The following is a 20,972-nucleotide window of genomic DNA, read 5'->3' as shown; positions in this document are numbered from 1 at the left end:
CCAGGAGTTGGAAAGGGGCTCCTGTGGCCGCACAGTCGGCCACACCTACAAGCCCTCCCTCCCTCCCTAGGGCGAGGCGCTGGAGCAGGCCATCATCAGCCAGGCCCCGCAGGTGGAGAAGCTCATCGCCACCACGGCCCACGAGCGGATGCCCTGGTACCACACCAATCTGACGCGTGAAGAGGCCGAGCGCAAACTCTACTCGGGGGCTCAGACCGACGGCAAGTTCCTGTACGTGGGGGCTGGAGTCTGGGGTTTGGGGGCTGTGAGGACTGGGGTCTGGGGGCCAGGATCCTAGGGCTGGGGGAGACCTGAGTGTGCCGGGTGGGCTGTAAGGGGTGCGCCTGTGGATGAGCCCGCGTGGGTGCACACATGTGCCTTTCTGCGTGTGCAGAGGGATTTTTCTATGGAAAAGTAGTGGTTAGGAAGCCCCCTCCTCCTCCAGCTGGACTGCTGGGTTGGAATCCGGCTTCTGCCACTTACTGACTGTAGGCCTCTGGCAAGTAGCAAGTGGAATGTCTCCCTGCCTCAGTTTCCTCTTTCTACGTGGACTCATGTATGCAACAAATATTTCCTGAATACCTATTGAGTGCCAGGCACTGAGGACAGACACAAACCCCTGCCCCGTGCCACAGGTAGGCAAAGACAGTGAATAAATACAATTTAAGGCATAACAGATGGTGGCAAACGCTACACGTGTGTACATGGGGGCAGGGGGCTTGCTGTTGGGATTAGGTGGTCAGAGGAGGCTTCTCTGCAGGGGTGTCACTGGGGTTGGTGTCAGCCAGTGGGGTAGCTCATGGTGTCACCCCCTCCCTGTGGACTTCTTCCCATACCAAACCATACAGAATCCTTAGTAATGTTTGTTTTCAATTTTAATCACGGAATAATATGTGATAAATAGAGTTGTAAATTGCTTATATGTAATATTTCTTAGATTATATGAATACTAACAAAGTTGTTTTGTAAATTTTTTCTACATTGAATTACATTATCAGTTACAACATTATTGCCGAGTGGAACCCTTTTTTCATTTTTCTTCTTTCACTTTAATTACTGCCTCATTCTCAAAAAAGGTAGTGATACGGGTTCACAAACACTACTTACCACAATATTGTACCTAAAACATCAGAAAATTTCACAAAATCAGCGGCCGTGAAAACACCGGCAGGAACGAAAACCACAGCGCCTGCTTGTAGCGTGCAGACGGCCCCATGTGATTCAAGGCGTCCTTATGCTGGGTGATAAAGACAGCTCTGACCTGAGCGCATTCCCAGTGCCGTCGAGGCGGTTCCGACTCACAGCGACCCTACAGGACAGAGCAGAACTGCCCACAGAGCTTCCGAGGAGCGCCTGGCGGACGCCAACTGCCGACCCTTCGGCTGGCAGCCGCGGCACTTAACCACTACGCCGCCTTAGACGGTTTGAAAGTAAGCAAGCGTAGGGTTTTAGGCTTGTAGGTATACTGATATGTGCACGCCGGGATTAAGAAAACGTTTCGTTGTAACGAACTACAGGGATATCCTTATAAAAAATAATAAATTCCTGCTGAAACACTGTGCAAAAGTTTTAGAGACCGCCATTTTGGTGTCACCCCCTCTGACATTGTCACTGATGCGGCCCGCACCCCCCGTGCCCCCCCAGTGACACCACTGCCTCCCTGAGAAGGGGATGCTAAGTAAGGAAAGGAGGTGAGAAGTGAGCTGAGCAGCTTTCTGAGGAAGTGAGTGTCCCTGCAAAGGGGGCAGCAGGGCAGAGGCAGGAGGCAGGCCTTTACTCCGTGTGTCCAGGGCACACAGGGGGCTCCAGCGTGACTGCAGCCCCGTAAGCAAGGGGGAGGGCGGGAGGAGGTAAGAGCGGGGAGGTGGCAGGTGGACTGCAGCGAGTGACTTTTACCTGAGTGAGGTGGGAGGCCTCCGAGAGTGCTGAAGGAACCCCTCTAACTGCTCTTGGATGGTAGCAGTACCTACCCCAAGGCTCCGTTATAAGGATTATATGAATTAATACGTGTGCTGAGAGTGCAGGCAGTGGTGGGTCAGTGGTAGGACCCTCACCTTCCATGTGGGAGACCTGGCTTGACTCCCAGCCAGTGCACCTCATGTGTGGCCGCTGCCCGTCTGTCAGTGGAGGCCCGCCTGTCGCTGTGATGCTGAAACAGGTTTCAGCAGGGCTTCCAGACTAAGATGGACTAGGAAGAAGGGCCCGGTGATCCACTTCTGAAAACCGACCAATGAAAACCCTACAGACCACAATGGTCTGATCCCGTTGTACATGGGGTCACCAAGAGCAAACTGTAACCCGTTGCTGTCAAGTCAATTCCGACTCATAGCGACCCTATAGGACACCCTATAGGACAGAGTAGAACTGCCCCATAGAGTTTCCAAGGAGCGCCTGGTGGATTTGAACTGCTGACTTTTTAGTTAGCAGCTGTAGCTCTTAACCACTGTGCCACCAGGGTTCCCAAGAGCAGGGGGCCAAAAAGTGATGGTACAGCATCATGCCGGAGATGTGTCACAGTTAGCTGTCACCGTGTGTGGGTGAACGTGTGTGTCCGAGCCTCAGCTGAGACATGGGACAGTCTGCACGTTTTTTTTTTTATTGTGAAATAATTTCTCCAAAGGTATTTTAGAACGCTGATGAGTTTGAAAGCCCTGTTTGAGACTGTCGCTTTCTGGACATGGGCTCTTTTGTATAACCAGTCTTGCCCAGATGTCAGCCAAAGTCACTCAGGCCTTGAGATATGGAGGAACTTGGTGCCTGTGTCTCTGCCATGACCTCCTGGAAGTCCAGCACCTTTCCTGAGGTGCCTGTGAATTCCCGGAGGTGGGGGCTGTCTGTTCTCAGGGGCGCTTCTTGGCCTGAGTTCCTGCCCGCTGAACCCTTCCTTTCACCTACCTCCCCTAGAGCTGTCCCCTCTGCTGGGCCAACCCATTTGGGGGGACGGATCCCTTTTTCTTGATTTTCCTCACCCATGGGAGGTCACACACGTGTGGTGGATTGCCTGGGCGTCTCCGGCTGGACGCAGTTCCCTCCCCAAATTCTGCTGTCGGCTGATAAAATCATTCTTTTTCCACTTTACCTTACAGATTTAGCCTGTGAATTGAAGTTTCCAGAGTTTCTGAAGGAACTCTTGAATGGTGTGCTCCAGTGCTCAGCGGCAAGGGTTGCTTTTGAACAACTTAAGATAGGGCTGCTTTCCCTAAGAGGGTAAACTTAGCTTTGCATTGGTATCAGTTAGCTTTTGCCACGTAACAGACCACCCTAAGACTTAGTGGCTCAAAACAACAGTTTTTAAAAAACTTTCCACGATTCTGTGGGCAGTTCTTCTGGTTTGGGTCAGTTGGGCTGGGACTGAATAGCTCCCCTGCGTGGCTACTGGCTCAGGGTCTCCTGGGGTAATGCAGGGTCGCCTGGTGGTGTCTGCGGGGTTCCCAAGAACAGCCAGAGAGGGCAGATCCCAGTACACAGTGTTTTCAAGCCTGTGCTGTGTAATGTTACTTACTGATGTCGCATTGTCCAAAGCAAGTCACAGGGTCAGACCCAGTATTACCCTGGGAGAGGAGACTCCCCAGGGGAAAGGAATGAAGGCAGCCATTTTCACAAAGTCTGGATTAGGGCTGAAGTAAGGTCACCGTGAAGGTGATGGGCAGCTCTAACATGGGCATTTGGGGCTGCACCTGGTGCATCTGGGGACCCCCATCTTCTCGTACACCTGGTGCTTGTTCAGAAGTTAGCCATCTTTGCCCAGATGCTGTACACTCCCACTCCTGGGGTGACACTAAGATGTTACCCGTAATTGGCCATACATCTCACACACATTTCTACCTCACTGGCTTATGAAGACGTGACCCCGCATCCTCCCCAAGTCTCCACAACGAAGTGAGAGCCTGTGACTCTTCCCATTGCCGTAAGGAGATTCTTCCTCCTGGTTTCCACTTTCCCCTCCACAAAATGTAATGTCATCTTTCTTTGTTTTGAGGTTTGCGTTTCCCTCTGTGGCTTCATCTCCAGTCCTTAACGCAGCTTTTCCTTACCGCACAGTCTGCCTGTCTCCTGTTTTTCTTTCTTCTCCCCTCCCCTGTTCATCACCTCTCCTCCTCGCCCTTGCACCCACACACGCAGATAATGACCCTGCCATTCCACTGGTTTAAAATCGTTCCTCCGATTCCTTAAACTCACTGCCACCGAGTCACTCCCGACTCACAGCGACCCTACAGGACAGAGCAGAACTGCCCGATAGGGTTTCCGAGGCTGTATCTTTACAGAAGCAGACGGCCACATCTTTCTCCCGCGGAGCAGCTGGTAGGTTCTAACTGCTGACCTTACAGTTAGCAGCCGAGCTCTTTAACCACCGTGCCACCAGGACTCCTTCAGATTCCTTAAGCCCCCCCAAAAGTACCAGAGGATTCTGGGATGTGGAAGACATGAGTGGAGAGTTGAGCAGATGGGATTTTGTGCCCCCAACCCAGTTTCAACCGGAACAGCTGCTCAGCTTTGATCTGTTCTGTCATAAGCTTTGAGAAAACGTTTGCAGACTTTTATATAATAGAGCAGAATTTATGACAGGCTAAGACTTAATTAACCAGCCTGTTGAGCTAGGAAGAATCTCACTAGTGGTTTTTTGGTGAATAAAGTAGGATTTGCGGCACTGAAGTATGTATGGTTGACCACAGCAATGTAAGCTTTTGCCTACGTGGCTGTTGCTCAGGGATTACTGACTGTTCTTTCAGGAGCTTACATGTCTTTTTCCGAAGAGAGCATATCAGTCGGGGACGCAGGGCCAGTGGCTTTGAGCAGCCGCAGGTGCTTTGGATACTAGGCTCGCTCGAAGCCTTAGAGGCAGGCAGGGCCAGCGCTGGCTGTGGAGCGGTGAGGCTGGGGAGCTGGGACCCGGACCCAGTAGAGAGACTGAGGCTGGTGGCGAGGTCCAGAGGCACGATGAAGGACAGTGACTCACACTGAGATGTCCAGAAGCAGCTGCAAGGAGCCAGACACCTGGAAAATGAAGCAAGGCGTGCTTTGGATAGCTTTGCTGTTATAGATTCTGCCTGCGGTCCCTGTGGTCAGTACGTGCTTTCTCAGGTTGTGGAGAGTCACGGGATGAAGATCAAAATGGTGGCAACGAAACCTGGCGCGGGGCAGGGCTGGGGAATATCCCAGGCCGGTGACCGCACGCGGGACAAGCCCAGAACTGGTCTCGTTCTGTAGGAGAGTGGGGGTGTACTAGAAAGCCCCATTCACCTCAAGCCTGGAACTGAGACCGGGGCCGTGCTTAGCGCTGAGCACAGTTCACGGTTGCTGAAGAATGGACGCCATGGCACCTAAGACTATTTGCTGCAGAGACTTGCTTTGTTTCTGCATAATTGCGGCATCTTGTGGTTCTGGTTGAGTCAACTTGAAACTTGACCCTGGAAGGGGCCTGTGAGAGCGTATGGTCCAGTGATTCTTAGTCTTTACGGCTCTCACACCCACTCGGGGATCCCACTCAGGCTAAGCTCCCCCGGCCCTCCCCGGAACGTTTACCCGGAAGATTTTGCAGAGTTATACGAGGTCATAGCTGCTCCCAAACCTCATCCACGGAGTCCACTTCGGGTTAAGATGCTCCGACTTGGTCTGGTTCTCCCATTTTGCAGGAGTCACTGGATGATGCTAATGGTTAAGCGCTGGCCTACCAACTGAAAGGTTGATGGTTTGAACCTACCCAGGGGTGCTTCGGAAGATAGGCCTGTCAGTCTGCTTCCGAAAGGTTACAGCCATGAAAACCCTATGGAGTGCTGTTCTACTCTGCACGCACAGGGTCACCATGCGTTGGAATCAACTCGACAGCAACTGGTTTGGTCTGGTTCTCATTTTACACATGAGGAAACTGAGGCACAGAAAAGGCAAACAACTTACTCAGGGTTACACAGTTAATCCGTGACAGAGCGGGGTGTCATTCCAACGTAGCAAATTAACTGTAGCATCCAGAACTGGGTTTTAATCCAACTCCACCTCTTACCAGCTGTATGATTTGGGCAGGAGATGTAATCTCACTGTGCCTCAGTTTCCTCATTTGGAAAATGGGGGCAATAGTAGTACCTACCTTGTGGGGATGCTGTGAAGATTAAATGACAAATATGTGAAGAATTTAGAACCAATACCTTAATAAATGAGAGCTTCTTTGTTTGTCATCATTATCAGGTTCTTTTTCTTTTCTTTTTTAAGAATGGAGATACATTTATTTCTTAGCCTTTACCTCAACCTCAGGTGGAAGTTTGCACTGCAAGGATAGGTAATTTCCACCACCTAGTGATTTTTTGGTGAATAAAGTAAAATTTGAGGTGCTGAAATGTATCTATGTATATATGGTCAACCACACCATATATGTCTTTGCCTGTGTGGCTATTACTCAGGAATTAGTGGCTGCTCACCTATCTTTTTCCAAAGAAAGTGTATTAGTTACTTTTGCTGTGTAACAAACTATGCTAAAATGTAGTGGCTTAAATAACAGTCATTTATTGACTCTTGATTCTGTGGCTTAGCAATTTAGGCTGAGTTCATTTGGCCTTGCTTGAGATCGCTCATGTGGCTGCCTGGGGCTGGATGATCCAGGGTGGCCTCACTCACACGTCTGGCACCTGGCAGGCTGAGTGCCTTGGTTCTCCTCCGTGTGGCTTCGCCAACAGCCTAGCTCGGACTCGTTCCCATGGTGGCTGCAGGGTTGCCAGGAAAAGTAAGGGAGGGAGAGCCCCGGCGCACAAGCACTTTTTAAGCCTCTGCTTGTGTCATGTTTTCTAATGTCTTATTGGCTGAATCAAGTCACATAGTCAAGCCTGGACTCGGGAGACAGAGAAAGAGGCTTCATCTATTGATGGGAAGAGCAGCCAGGTGTTGTGGCTGTTTTCTCCATCTACCACACACATACTTGCTGGTGAGTGGCTGGGCATCGAGCTTCTGTTGTCAGCTTAAAACTTAAGGTTCTGACCCATAAGAAATGTTTTCACTTCTCAAGAGAATTAGTAATGAGAGATCATAACCTCCAGGCTAGCCCACCAGTCTAGTCATGAAAGTAACATCCTCTGTGTGCACGTTTGCATTTCTTAGTTTGTTGTGGGGTTCTCTTCCTTGGCCTTCAGTGCTCCCTATTACCCACACCCCAGTTTCCTACTTCGACCTGTTTCCCCAGACTGTTGTAGGCTAGCCTGGGAACCCTACCGTCATTCACTCCATTGTTCTCTGGGGAGTGTGCCATGTAGGAATGGGTGGGATGGTAGCTGTCATCCCTCTGTCCCTCACTCAGGTCCCACCATAGTGATTTAGGGGACATGTGTCTGTTCTTTGGGTGAACAGATGGCCCAAATGCAAGGCTGGCTTACATCTGTCTTGTCACCACCATGTCCTTGCCTTTAGAACGGTGCCTGGCCCATGGCTGGCACCTGGTAAATGAGTGTCCGGTGAATGAGTACCCATGGGTGAGGCCCGAGCCCACACCTCTGAGGGTGCCCACTCTCATGCCATCCCCATGGCTATTTCCTGCTGCCTTTTGCCAGCCAGCTGCTCTTTAACTCTGTGCACCTCCTTAGTGGTGACTGGTCAGCTGCCTGCAACTCCCACCAGCGCCTGCTGAGACCCGCAGACTGTCCCCTGCCCCCTCTGGTGGAAATCTACACTGAGCCCAGGAGACCTTGTGCCAATGATTCAAACAAAGCTGTTTTGTGGGTGATGTTGACTGGTTTCACCGTGGGATGTGAGGATGCAGCCTTCTGACTCTTCATTGGCCTGTGTGTGTCTTTACTCTGGGCCGTGTATGTGGGTGGGCAGTTTTTACCTGCACAGGGCCACCATCTTTGAGGGGCACAATTCCCAACCTAGACCTGGAAGATTTGTATTTTTATTTTGACAAATTTCCAGCAGAGGGCAGTCAAGACTCATTCTATCAAAGTCAGCCTGTCAAGCTAGCTGGTCAGTCTGCTGGGACGGCAGGCAGCCTGTTCGAATCTGCACAAAGGAGCCCTGTGCTCTAGTCACGGAGCTGTGCTTACCCAGATGGGTGTCCGGGTGGAAATGACTTTCTATCCCTGAGAGAATCCTTTGAAATCTCCCCGTTGAAGGCTGTGTCTGCTGTAGATGGCCAGGTACCCTCCTATTGTATGACTGTGGATGACTGAGTGTGCCCCCGGAGGACTGGGTGTGCCCCTGGATGACTCGGTGTGCCCCTGGATGACTGAGTCCCCAGATATGTGAGTGTGCCTCTGGATGACTGAGTGTGTCCCTGGATAATTGAGTGAGCCCCCAGATACCTGGGTGTGCCCCCGGAGGACTGGGTGTGCCCCCAGATAACTGAGACCCCAGATACCTGAGTGTGCCCCAGATGACTGGGTGTGTCCCTGGATAATTGAGTGAGCCCCCAGATACCTGGGTGTGCCCCGGAGGACTGGGTGTGCCCCCAGATAACTGAGACCCCAGATACCTGAGTGTGCCCCAGATGACTGGGTGTGTCCCTGGATGACTGAGTGTGCCTCTGGATGGCTGTGTCCCCAGATAATTGAGTGTGCTCCCAGATGACTGAGTGTGCCCCAGGGGATGCTGAGTTCTGGCTGAAGGTGGCTAAGTGCTCAGCTGGGAGGACCAGGTGTTCCTTTGGTGGCTGAGTGTCTGTTCCTGGATGGTAGCGTGTCTGACCACAGGTGGTGGGATGTCTGCAGTGAGTGGCCAAGTGTTCACTTATGGGTGGCTGAGTGTCCAGCTGTGCAGGGCCAAATGTCTGCCATGGGGGCCAGTATTCCCCTGGCCTTGGACATGTGTTTTCCTGTGGACTCTCATACCCCTCTCCCCCCACTGACCCATTACCAGTGGGTCTGGAAGTCCAGTGGGGCCTGGCCTTGGTTCCCCATCCCTGCTGCTTCTCCATGAGGCTCTGGGGTATAGGGCCCACTTTGTGTGGGGGAAACTGAGGCCCAGAAGGGGGACACACAGAAAGGGACCAGGTGGCTGTAAGAAGTGACACCCCCTCCCTGCCCCCTCCAGGCTGAGGCCCCGGAAGGAGCAGGGCACGTATGCGCTGTCCCTGATCTACGGGAAAACCGTGTACCACTACCTCATCAGCCAGGACAAGGCCGGCAAGTACTGCATTCCTGAGGGAACCAAGTTTGACACTCTCTGGCAGGTAGGCTGCCCACCCACCCTGTTCTGGGGGGATGCTGTGATGGGGTCTTCAGGCTCCTGGGAAGGAGAGGAGCCTGCCTTACACCCCCTCCCTGCAGCTGGTAGAGTACCTGAAGCTGAAGGCTGATGGGCTCATCTACTGCCTCAAGGAGGCCTGTCCTAACTCCAGTGCCAGTGCTGCCTCAGGTGGGTGCGGGCCGTGGGGGTAGGCGGTGGGAGTCCCCATCCCTCCATGTCCCTCACTGTCCCTTCTGCTCTCCCAGGGGCCGCTGCTCCCACACTCCCAGCCCATCCATCCACGCTCACCCAGGTGAGTCAGCCAGGCTTCTCGGAGTTAGGGACTTGGGGGTGGAGCTGGGGGGGGGCGGCAGGTGATAGGTCCTATTCCGGGGAGCCTGGGAAGAAGAGTGGGAGCTTCTGTAGACCAGGAGAGGCCCCCCAATCTGGGCACTGTCCCTGGGGAGTCCTCTCATGTGTCTCATAAGAGGGGCTATGCCCTGCTGACCCTTGCTGACCACATGACATTTAGCCTCAGAGACGGATGGACACCCTCAACTCAGATGGATACACCCCTGAGCCAGGTGAGCTGGCAGAGGTGGAGGTGGGGTGGGGCCCATGCCAGGCTGAGAGTGGGGTCCCCAAATGAGCTTTGGGACTGGGTGAGGGGGGAGAGGTGAGCCAGGCCAAGCCTGTGGGTGGTTTGCTGGGTTGGCCCCTGTACACACACCATGTCCACAAATGTTCACACGGTGCCTGCGGACACGCACGTCGAGGTGTATGCTGACACTCAAGAAGTATAGCTGGCTGTGCTTGGGGTGCCCTGTACACAGACACGCATTTATTGAGCACCTACTGTGTGCCAGTGATGTTCCAAGCTCACTGTGTGTATGAACTCATTGAGCCCGCCCAACAGTCTTTATGAAGTAGTTCCTGTACTTCTGCCCATTTTACAGATGAGAAAGGGGAGGCCCAGGGAGGACAAGTCACCTTCTAAGGTCCCATAGGTAGGCAGTGGTAGAGCCGGGATTTGAACCAGGTGGGTGGGCTCCAGAGCCATGTTCCTAAAACAGTCTGCTGAAAATGTTCATATGCTTCATGTGTAGATGCAAACCTGTTCATGTGTGCAGGACGAAGGGCGTGTGCAGTTACATGTACACACAGATGCTCACCTTCAGAGTCCTCATAAACATGGCTGCATGGTACATGCATGGGTAGGCATGTAGATTGGTGTCCACACTTTTCATGTATGCAGCAGTGTGTGCATGCCAGCTGGTGCACACTGGTTCCATATGCACACAGGTGTGCACACCTTTGGTCCCGTGTTCACACACACACCAACATGGACAGCACTGTACATGGGCATGTACATAACACGTGTGCACACTCAGAGGGTGCACACGTGGTCACACATTCCTGCAGATGCACAGGCCTTCAGAGCCCTTTGCTGGTGGCCTCAGTGCACATAGATGCAGCTGAGCGTGTACACAAGTGCACACGTACCCACACGCATGCTCTGGACGGCACACTCTTGTCCCAGGCACGCGTGTCCTGGGGGCTGAAGCTGCCTCCCTTTCCCCTTCCTGCTTCCCTTCCCCTCCGGACCTGGGAGTGTGTGCCCAGCACGCCCAGTGTCCTCGGAGAAAACGGAGAAAAAGCGACCGCTGCCCATGGACACGAGTGTGTACGAGAGCCCCTACAGCGACCCCGAGGAGCTCAAGGACAAGAAGCTCTTCCTGAAGCGCGAGAACCTCCTCGTGGCTGACCTCGAACTCGGCTGCGGCAACTTCGGCTCAGTCCGCCAGGGAGTCTACCGCATGCGCAAGTATGGGGGCCCTGCCCGGGTGGGGGCCGTGGGGTGCAGGCGCGGGCGTGGCCTCACGTCAGTTTGTCCGACACGGGCTCGGGGATAGGAAATTGCACACAATTATCCAAGGGGCAGCGCTGAGGGAGGGAGGACGCGGTCAGCCGAGGGAGAGGTTGGGCTCCAGCGGAGACCTGAGCCGAGCCCAGGGGAGCTCAGCGGGCGCCCCTTGTGCCTGCATCGACCGTCACTGGACGCAGGCTGCCTCTGCGAGGGTGTGACTGGGCCAGGCGGTTCTTTCAGCCACAGCCATGCCTGGGGAGGGCCGGGGTTGTGGGCGTCTGCAGCCTGCGCTCCTAGAGGCCAGGTAATGAGCGCCTTGGTCCTGAAGGGAGACTGGAGGGCCGACCACAGCATCCACCCTACGAGTGGGCTGGGAACGGGGGGCCAGGCCAGGTGGGAGGTGGGAGTGGGGGGGCCAGGCGGGGTGAGATTGGGGAGCCGGGCCGGGCGGGAACAGGGGCCAGTCCGGGCGGGAATGGGGAGCCGAGCCTGGTGGGAGTGGGGTGGTCGGGCTGGGCGGGAACGGGGGGCAGGGCGGGAACGGGGGGCCGGGCGGGAACGGGGGGCCGGGCCTGGTGGGAGTTGGGTGGCAGGGCAGGGCGGGAACGGGGGGCAGGGCGGGAACGGGGGGCCGGGCCTGGTGGGACTGGTGGGGGCCAGGCGGGGCGGGAACGGGGAGCCGGGCCGGGCGGGAACGGGGGACTGGGCCGGGTGGGAGGTGGGAGTGGGGGGGCCAGGCGGGGTGGGAATGGGGGGCCGGGCCTGGTGGGAGTGGGGTGGCCAGGCGGGGCAGGAACAGGGAGTCGGGCCGGGTGGGAGTGGGGGGGCCGGGCGGGGTGGGAATGGGGTGGCCGGCCCGGCGGGAGCGAGGGGCTGGGCTGGCTCACGCACGCTCTACGGTGGGTGTGCGCCGGCAGGAAGGAGATCGACGTGGCCATCAAGGTGCTGAAGCAGAGCACGGAGAAGGCCGACAAGGACGAGATGATGCGGGAGGCACACATCATGCACCAGCTGGACAACCCCTACATCGTGCGGCTCATCGGCGTCTGCCAGGCCGAGGCGCTCATGCTGGTCATGGAGCTGGCGGGCGGCGGGCCCCTGCACAAGTTCCTGGCCGGAAAGAAGTGAGACCCCCGGGTGGGCGGAGCTGGAGGGGCTCACCCCACTGCCCACCGAGTCACTGGGGCAGGTGGACAGGACCTGTGCTCCCGGGGTGGGTGCATTCTTACTCCCCGTGGACCTGTACACCCACCGGTGAGCGCGCACCGTTTCCACACGTTCAGGGCACAGGCAGGCCCAGGGCGGATTAACCTGAACCACCCTATACACCCGCTTGCGTTGGCCAAGCACGCCCTGGCTTAATAGTATTAACTTGCTCATTTGTGGTGAACAATTTCACATGGGTTTCACCACGTCGTTGAGGTGGTGGGGACAGGTGAAATTGTGCCTGCAGATTGGTAGGAAGGCACAGCTGGGCCCGTAAATACCTTGTTTATTGGGTAACCCGGCCCTGGTCAGGCCCACCTTCTCAGGTCGGAAAGGCAGAGCTGTGAACAGCACCTTCTCTGGAGCCTGACCACAGGTTTGGAGACCCAGCTCTGCCACAGACTAGCTGTGACCTCAGGCAGGTTTCTTAACCTGTCTGTGCCTCAGTTTCCTCATCTGTAACTTGGGGAGGGGGATGGTTTCTACCTCAAGGGGCTCTTAAGAGGATTAAATAATACTTATAAAGTGCTTGGAACACAGTCTGGCACCGTTAGCAAGAGCTTTCTCAGTACCTATTAGCGCTATCGCTGTTGCTACCCCAATCCAAAAAGACAACCAAACCCATTGCCGTCCAGTCGATTCTGACTCATAGCAACCCTATAGGACAGAGTACAACTGCTCCATAGGGCTCCATAGGGCTGGTGGATTCAAACTGCCAACTCTTTGGTTAGCAGCCAAGCTCTAAACACTGCCAGCCAGCGGGGCTCCACTACCCAAATACATGGGGCCAAATTCACCAACCACGCGATGCTGCTGATATTTCATTGTCTTTGACCTAAAGCTGTGGTCAGAAAACTATAGCCTATAACCTGTTTTTGTGCAGCATGAGAGCTAAGTATGGTTTTACATTTTTTAAGGGCTGTGAAAACAAAGCAGAATATCTGACAGAGACCATATGTGTCCTCAAAGACTAAAATGCTATCTACTATCTGGTCCTGGAATCCCTGGTGGCGAAGTGGTTAAGTGCTAGAGCTGCTAACCAAAAGGTCAGCAGTTTGAATCCACCAGGTGCTCCTTGGAAACTCTATGGCAGTTCTACTGTCCTGTAGGGTCGCTATGAGTCGGAATTGATTCGACGGCAGTGGGTGGGTTTTTTTTTTTTTACCTGGTCCTTTACAGAAAAAGGTTTGCTTACCCCTGGCCTAAAGAAGTAGGTGCTCTGGTGGCACAGTGGTTAAAGCACTCAGCTGCTAACTGAAGGGTCGGCAGTTCAAACCCACCAGCCACTCCATGGGAGAAAGATGTGGCAGTCTGTGTCCACAAAGATTATAGCCTTGGAAACCCTATAGGGCAGTTCTACTCTGTCCTGTAGGGTCACACTGAGTTGGAATTAACTCAACGACAATAGGTTTTGTATGGGGCCTAAAGAAGTGCCAATTTTACGTGTCCCTCATGCTCAGACTCCTACCCTCACAGACACAGTTTCACCCTCACTGAGGCAGGTCGTCGCCAAGCCACACACTTGGGCTGGTAGGGGCACCGTCATGCATTCAGCCACTCAGCAGGCATTCACTGGGCAATGACTACGTAGGAGGGGTTGTTACAAGCACCTGGGATTTATCTGTGAACAAAAGAGACAGAGATGTCTGCCCTGTATTCTGGCTGGGAAAGAGGCGACAAATCATGATTATTATCACAAAGTAGAGAGTACATGGGAAGAGAAACAACAAGCCACCCACTGGTGTGAGTCGACGCTGACTCACAGTGACCCACAGGGTACCAGGGCTGTACATCTCCACAGGAGCACACTTAGGTTTTTCTCCTGTGGAGCCGCTGGTGGTGTGAACCGCCTGACCTTTCGGCTAACAGTCGAGCACTTTAACGACTGCGCCACCAGGGCTCCTTCATGGGAAGCTAAGTGCTGTGGAAAAATAGGGGAGTGGGCAAGGGAATCAGGAATGTCAGTGAGAAGATGAAGTTTGCGTAACCTGAGGGCAGAGAGTCCCAGGAGGAGAGCTGGGGGGGAGGGTTCCGGGAGGAGACCTGAGAGAGGGTTCCAGAAGGAGATCTGTGGGGCAAGGGTCCCGGGAGGAGATCTGGGGGCAAGGGTCCCGGGAGGAGATCTGGGGGCAAGGGTCCCGGGAGGAGATCTGGGGGAGGGTTCCAGCGGGAGACCTGAGAGAGGGTCCCGGGAGGAGATCTGGGGGAGGGTTCCGGGGGGGGGCATTCCAGGTAGGGGACATGGCCAGGGCAGAGGCCCTGAGGTGGATTTGTACCTGGTGTGTTGGAGAAGCAGTGAGGGCCCTGTGGCTGGAGCAGAGTGAGTGAGTGAGTGAGGGGGGAGCGGGAAGGGGGGCAGATGGCGCAGGGCCTTGTCAGCTGCAGGGAGGACATGGGCTTTTACCCTTTGTGAGGTGGGAGGTTGGGTGGCTGTGAGCAGAGGAGGGCCGTGGTCTGACTCAGGCTCCCCTCGTAGCTTCAGGACCTTGGGGTGGGGGGAAGCCTGGGTGGAGGTGACTCAGTCCAGGGAAGTGATGACAATGATGATGGTGATGATGATGGGGGCTGGGCCAGGTGGCAGAACAAAGGTGGGGAGAAGAGAGTGGGTTCTGGATGGATTCTGAAGGCAGAGCTGCTGGGGTTTGCTGCAGGATTGGATGTGGGTGGCTGAGGCAGCCCCAGTGCTTCTGGGCGGAGTAAATAGAAGGATGGAACTGCTGTTTACTGAGCTGTAGAAGATGGAGGGAGAAACTGGTCGTGTGTGTGCCTGTGTGTGCACACGGGTGTGTGTATTTGTGTGTGTGTGCGTGTGCCCACAATTGGGAACTTGGCTTTGGCCATGTTATCATTGAGATGCCCATGAGACAGAGCCCCATGAGGGGACATGGAGGATGCAGGTGGGGGTATAAGTTAGGGAACAGTAGCATATGGGTGATATTTAAAGCCACGAGACTGGAGGAGGGCAGGGATTTTGCCTGTTTTTTTCACAGCTGTGCCTGGCATACAGCAGGTGCCCAGTTAGCATACAGTGGTGTCCAGTACGCATCCAGCAGGTGCCCAGTACACATCCAGCAGGTGCCCAGTACACATACAGCAGGTGCCCAGTATGCATCTGTTGAACACATGGTAATCTGGCCCATGGGCAGCTGGGTCTGAGAAATGGGTCTTTGCTTCCTTGGGAACTTGGGCTGCCCCCTCCCAGGTGACCCCCTTTCCCCTCCTCCCAGGGAGGAGATCCCTGTCAGCAACGTGGCAGAGCTGCTGCACCAGGTGACCATGGGGATGAGATACCTGGAGGAGAAGAACTTCGTACATCGTGACCTGGCGGCCCGCAACGTCCTGCTGGTCAACCGGCACTATGCAAAGATCAGCGACTTTGGCCTCTCCAAGGCGCTGGGTGCCGACGACAGCTACTACACTGTGAGCTCCCACCCCTGCAGTGCCCAGGTGGACGGAGTTAGCAGGTGGAGGGTCCCTAAGCCCTGCTCAAGCAGCATCTCCTTCTCTTCAGGCTCGCTCAGCGGGGAAGTGGCCGCTCAAGTGGTACGCGCCCGAGTGCATCAACTTCCGCAAGTTCTCCAGCCGCAGTGACGTCTGGAGCTTCGGGGTCACCATGTGGGAAGCCTTCTCCTATGGACAGAAGCCCTACAAGGCAGGCAGAGGCAGGTGGGTGGGCGGCGGGGCAGGAAGTGGGGGTAAGGGCCCAGTCACTCACATGTGCCGTCCGCCTGGCTTGAGCAGAAGATGAAGGGCCCCGAGGTCATCACCTTCATCGAGCAGGGCAAGCGGATGGAGTGCCCAGCAGAGTGTCCGCCTGAGATGTACACACTCATGAGAGACTGCTGGACCTACAAGTGAGTGTTGACCGGCCCCTGGGCCTGGGGGTCCTGGTGCCCAATTGGCCAGGGACCCAACATAACTCTCCCCAATGCCATCCCACCCAAAGATGCTCACCCAGTTCATGGCCTTTACAACACTCAGTACCTTTAGTCCCCTACATTCGTGCTCAATTCTCCGACACATCAGTGCACCCAGAGCACCCCAATTCAATACCTCAGTGCCCTACTGTGGCTGCTGAGTGCTCTAGCATCTAAAACCTCAGCCCCCATCAGCCAACACTAGACACACCGATTGTGCAATACTCAAGCAAGTCACTACCATATTACCCAACAGGATACCGACACTCAAGGCTTTGAATAATGCTCTAGTATCTAACACCTCAGTCCTACATCAGCTGACACTCAGCACCTAATTACCCAGACAGGCCAACACTGAGACACTCAAACAAGTAAGATATTCAAACCCCGCCCTTGTCTGATAGAAGCCCAACACACCAACAACTTAACTCCCAACACCATTAATATTCCAGCTTCCCATCAGACAACAGGCAACATGCACCCAAACGCTCGGTACTTTTTGTACCCCAACACCCATTACCCCACTGGCCAACACCCATGACATTGACAGCAAAAAACCCAAGCAATGCAACAAATAGATACCACATGGTATCCATCCTACCATTTATTAACCCATCCTCCCCAGGAAACACCCTGTACCAACCCAACCCATTGCTGTCAAATTGGTTCCGATTCACAGTGACCCTATAGGACAGAGTAGAACTCCCCATAGAGTTTCCAAGGTGGAAATCTTTACGGGAGCAAACTGCCACATCTTTCTCTCGTGAAGCAGGTGGTGGGTTCGAACTGCTGACCTTTTGGTTAGCAGCCAAGCGCTTTCACCACTGCACCAACAGGGCTCCTGAAACACCCTGTACATCAACATCCAAATACCTGAAGAGGCCAGCACCTAACATTCCCAACACAACGCGTGAATATCCCATACATGGTGCCGTTAATACCCAACTCTCTACTGGCCCAAACTACCCTCAGGACTCCAGCCTTCTATTCAGTGATGGGTAACACATTGTGTGCCACCAAGCTGATTACAACTCACAGCGACCCTATAAGGCAGAGTAGAACTGCCCCATAGGGTTTCCTAGGCTGGAATCTTTACTGGAACAGACCACCAGGTCTTTTCTTCCACAGAGCTGCTGGTGGGTTGGAAATGCTGACCTTTCAGTTAGCAGCTGAGTGCTTAACCACTGTGCCACCAGGGCTCCTTATGGGCAATATACTTGCATGCATAAGCCTGTGCCTCGCACATGGATCCCCCAACCCTTAGTACGTAGTACTCCAGCCATCAATATCCCAGCTCCCCATGGCCAACAGTTGTCATCCCAACATCCAATGAATTCAATTCCCAAGTCCTCACCAGTCAACACTCAACATATGGCTACCCTGACATCCTATATGGCAGCAGCTCTATGTCTACTAGGCAGATAAAGCAGCACCTCAACTCCAGCACCCACACCCACGGGCCACTCCATCATCCAATACCCACCAGCCCAACAGGTCCACACCTGAGTCTCTGAGCCCTGAAAGCACAACTAGCTGTGCCCCATCCCTGCCCACCCTCGGCTCTAGTCGGGTTCTGGGGGTGTGGTCAGTGGCCTGGATCTACCTGCCCCCACAGGTGGGAGGACCGCCCAGACTTCCTGACCGTGGAGCAGCGCATGCGGACCTACTACTACAGCTTGGCCAGCAGGGCTGAGGGGCCTGAGGGATGTGGGCAGGGGGCCCAGGCTGCATGTGGCTGAGCTCCAGCCTGCCCCAGGGCCTGCAGACCCCTACCTCGGACCCCCATGCCCCAGCTTTGTCTCCCCTGCCAGCCCCCAGCCTTATCCCAGGACCTTCAGTCTGGCTGGGGCTGGCTCAGTTCCTCTCCCTCCCCAGCTGGGCCATGGTAAGAGGGCACCTAAGGCCTCAGGCCCACACCAGCCTACCATCCCCCAGCTGGCCATCTGTCCTCTCCAGCTAAGGATTTGGAGGAGGGAAGACCCTGAGAGGGTGGGGCTCTCTGGAGCTGAGGGCGTTGCTTACACCAAGGACCCTCCCCGGGCTTCAAATAGGCTCACTCCAGTTCAAACCCCTGCTGAGGGTTTGCATTTCTAACAAGTTCCCGGGAAACTATAGGTAAGAATCACCTGGGGACCTTGTTAACGTGTATTTTGATTCAGTATATTTGGGAGAAAAGGCAAATTCTCAGCAGGGGTTCGAACTGGAATGAACCATTCTAAGCCGTGGACCCTTCTCCTCTGGGCTCTGAAGGGGAAGCCTTGGAATTCTCAGGTAGCAAGCCCTCAGTCATTGGAATAAACTCGGCTTCTCTCTGGTTTGCGTGCCCTCATCTTTTCTGGGGTGAGGGTGGAAGCTGGGAAAGGGAACTTGGTCGTTGGGAGGGGCTGATGAGAAGAAATGCCTGAACACGTTGCCCAGCCTGAAGGCCCCCCGGGAGGATGGGACTGGCTTCCCCACTTCTCCACCCAGGAAGTATCTTCACGTTCAGTGGGGGCTGGGGCAGAGTGGCAAATGTCATGTCCTCAGGGAAGGATTCCCTGACCCCCCTCCCCACCCCAGCCTGGGCCAATAGAGCACAGGCGGCCTGGGTTCTAATCCTGTCTCCATCACTTTTTGCTCTGTGACCTTGGGCCAATTACTTGGTCTCTCTCTGCCTCAGGTGGGTGGGGGCCTGAGCCCCCTTCCTGTGTGAAGTGTGTGAGATGGGTGGTGCTCACGCCTCACCTCCCAGCCAAGTGGAATACATTGGTGCATTTTAAAGTCTCTTCAGGTGATGCTATCAGCCAGACACTCCACTCCTCGGCTCGCCCCTTCCTCTGGGCCCAGTCACGGAAGGGGCCTTCTCCACTCCGTGCCCCAGATACCTGATGCCTTCGTTTCCCCACATGGCAAGTTGGGGTGTTGGGGTGCAGGACCCAGCAGGTCAGGTGAAAGGGCGCTAGGGCCCTGCATTTCTGTCCTGAACTTGCTCCCCGCTATCCTCAGCTGTGGCTGGTGCCATCCCCAGGTCCCAGACCTCTTGGCCAGAGTGATTGGCTCAGAGGTAAGAATATCTCAGAGCCAATGAGAGGCAAGGAGGTTGGCTCTGTTTCTGGGAAGGCAGGAGCCCTGGTGACAGTGGTTAAGAGCTCAGCTGCTCACAAAATGTCAGCAGTTCATATCCACCAGCCGCCCCTTGGAAACCCTATGGGGCAGTTCTGCTCTGTCCTATAGGGTTGCTGTAAGTTGGAATTGACTTGATGGCAATGGGTCTGGTTGTTTTCTGGGAAGGCAAATCTTTTTTCTTTTTATTTGGGGGAAACTGGAAAAGACCCCTTCCCCCCGTCTAACCCTAGATGGTGTGGTGTGAAGACAGGTTATCTGGAGTGGCTGTCTTGTGGGACCATGGGGGAGGGACTGGGCCTCCCTCTGTGGACTAGGAGCATGAAGCCCAGGTGGCTGATGGCAGAGAAGAGACACCAGAGCCTTGGTGACATCATGTGAGCACCTGGATCAAGCCTCACCTGAAACTGTTCTGGGCTTTGCAGGTATGCAAACCCCTATTCATTGCGTAATACCAGTGACACTGAATGTGGTAATATGGATGTAACACTCAGGGAGTCTTTCCTACTTGCCAGGCCCTTATTCTAAGTACTTACATTAACCCATTTTATATGTCACCCCACTTAACTCTCCTAACAGCCCTAAGGTAGGCTCAATTATTATTCCCATTGCAGAGATGAGGAAACTGAGGCACGGAGAGGTTAAATAATTCGCCCAAGGCCACACAGCTGGGCAGGCATTCAGGCTTCCCCCCTGACTCCAGAGCCTAGGCTCCTCACCCTATGTGAGGTTTACCATCTACCTTCTGTAACTTACACCCAAAGGAGCCCAGCTGATTTCAGGTGAGGCCAGAGGCTGCACATTCTTTTTGAGGAAACCAGGACCTACCCCTCTCCTGCCTAGAGCCTTCAGTGGCTCCCCGAGGACCCCAGGCTAAAGTAAGTCCCCAGTGAGGGCAGCAAGCCCTGTATGATCCAACTCCTAGTGTCACTGTCACCTCATCTCCCACGACTGTCCTCTCCTCATTTGGCTCCAGCCCCACGAGGCTCCATGCTGTCCTTCTGACTGGCCAAGCCCACCATGTCACAGGGCCTTTACTGCTGCTGCTCCCTCTGCCGGGGACTCCCTTTCTCTGCTCCTCCTGGATAACCTTGTCCGTCTCCATGGTTCACAGAACACACCCATTTCTCCAAATACTTCGCTTCTGTATTGGGGATGCCTGTTCTGGAGAGGTCTGTCATGCGAGAGACAGACAAGAGCAATCACTGCTGTGATGGTGGAAGCCCACAGTGTCCTGGGAGCCCAGAAAAGGCTTCTGACCTAGCTGAGAGGGAATAAATCTGGTGGGCTTCCTGTAGGAGGGGACATCTAAGCTGAGTGCTGAAGGTGAGTGAGGTTTGGCTGGGGAAGAGGTGAGGCAAGAGTGTTTCAGCCAGAAGGAATAGCGTGTGGGTGAGAGAACATTCTTTTCGGGACCAAAAGAGGTGTTGAGTGACTGTAGTGTTGTGTTTGAGGGGGGCTGCTGAGGGCAGGAAGGGAATAATGAGAAGACTGGCCTAGGGTCCTAGGGGGGCATTGACACCCCTTTGTTTCCCATGTCCTCATTGCTTTGCCAGGAAGCAATTCACACCCCACCTTCTGGGTACTTGACTACTTCCTTCCTAGCACTGGCTCTGAATTCTGGCTATTTCATTCTCAAAACATCTGTGTATGATGGGGGCCCTAGCCCATTTTACAGGTGAGGAAACTGAGGCTCAGAGAAGTTAAGACATAAACCCAGCATCCCATGGCAGATGTCT

At 54.6% G+C, this 20,972-nt stretch overlaps 1 protein-coding gene across 5 annotated transcripts in view; it reads left to right on the top strand.

The window, feature by feature from the left end:
* The window catches only part of LOC126060770 (tyrosine-protein kinase ZAP-70), a 31,411-nt gene extending 12,925 nt beyond the window's left edge, over positions 1-18,486 (top strand). For 4 of the 5 annotated variants that reach the window (XM_049857041.1, XM_049857044.1, XM_049857043.1 and 1 more), the window contains 11 exons: positions 71-231; positions 9,007-9,145; positions 9,243-9,330; positions 9,408-9,454; positions 9,674-9,725; positions 10,765-10,966; positions 11,926-12,132; positions 15,442-15,634; positions 15,726-15,866; positions 15,956-16,068; positions 17,747-18,486. In XM_049857041.1, the coding sequence (XP_049712998.1) occupies positions 71-231; positions 9,007-9,145; positions 9,243-9,330; positions 9,408-9,454; positions 9,674-9,725; positions 10,765-10,966; positions 11,926-12,132; positions 15,442-15,634; positions 15,726-15,866; positions 15,956-16,068; positions 17,747-17,870 (1,467 nt within the window). In that variant the 3' untranslated portion in view covers positions 17,871-18,486. The remainder of the gene's footprint in view (positions 1-70; positions 232-9,006; positions 9,146-9,242; positions 9,331-9,407; positions 9,455-9,673; positions 9,726-10,764; positions 10,967-11,925; positions 12,133-15,441; positions 15,635-15,725; positions 15,867-15,955; positions 16,069-17,746) is intronic. The other variant, XM_049857045.1, reaches the window with a different exon arrangement.
* The last annotated feature ends 2,486 nt before the right edge of the window (positions 18,487-20,972 follow it).

Source organism: Elephas maximus, chromosome 17 (assembly GCF_024166365.1).
Source record: "Elephas maximus indicus isolate mEleMax1 chromosome 17, mEleMax1 primary haplotype, whole genome shotgun sequence".
NCBI lineage: Eukaryota > Metazoa > Chordata > Mammalia > Proboscidea > Elephantidae > Elephas > Elephas maximus.
Note: the sequence above shows the minus strand (reverse complement) of the source record. Positions and strands in the feature narration are given on the sequence as shown.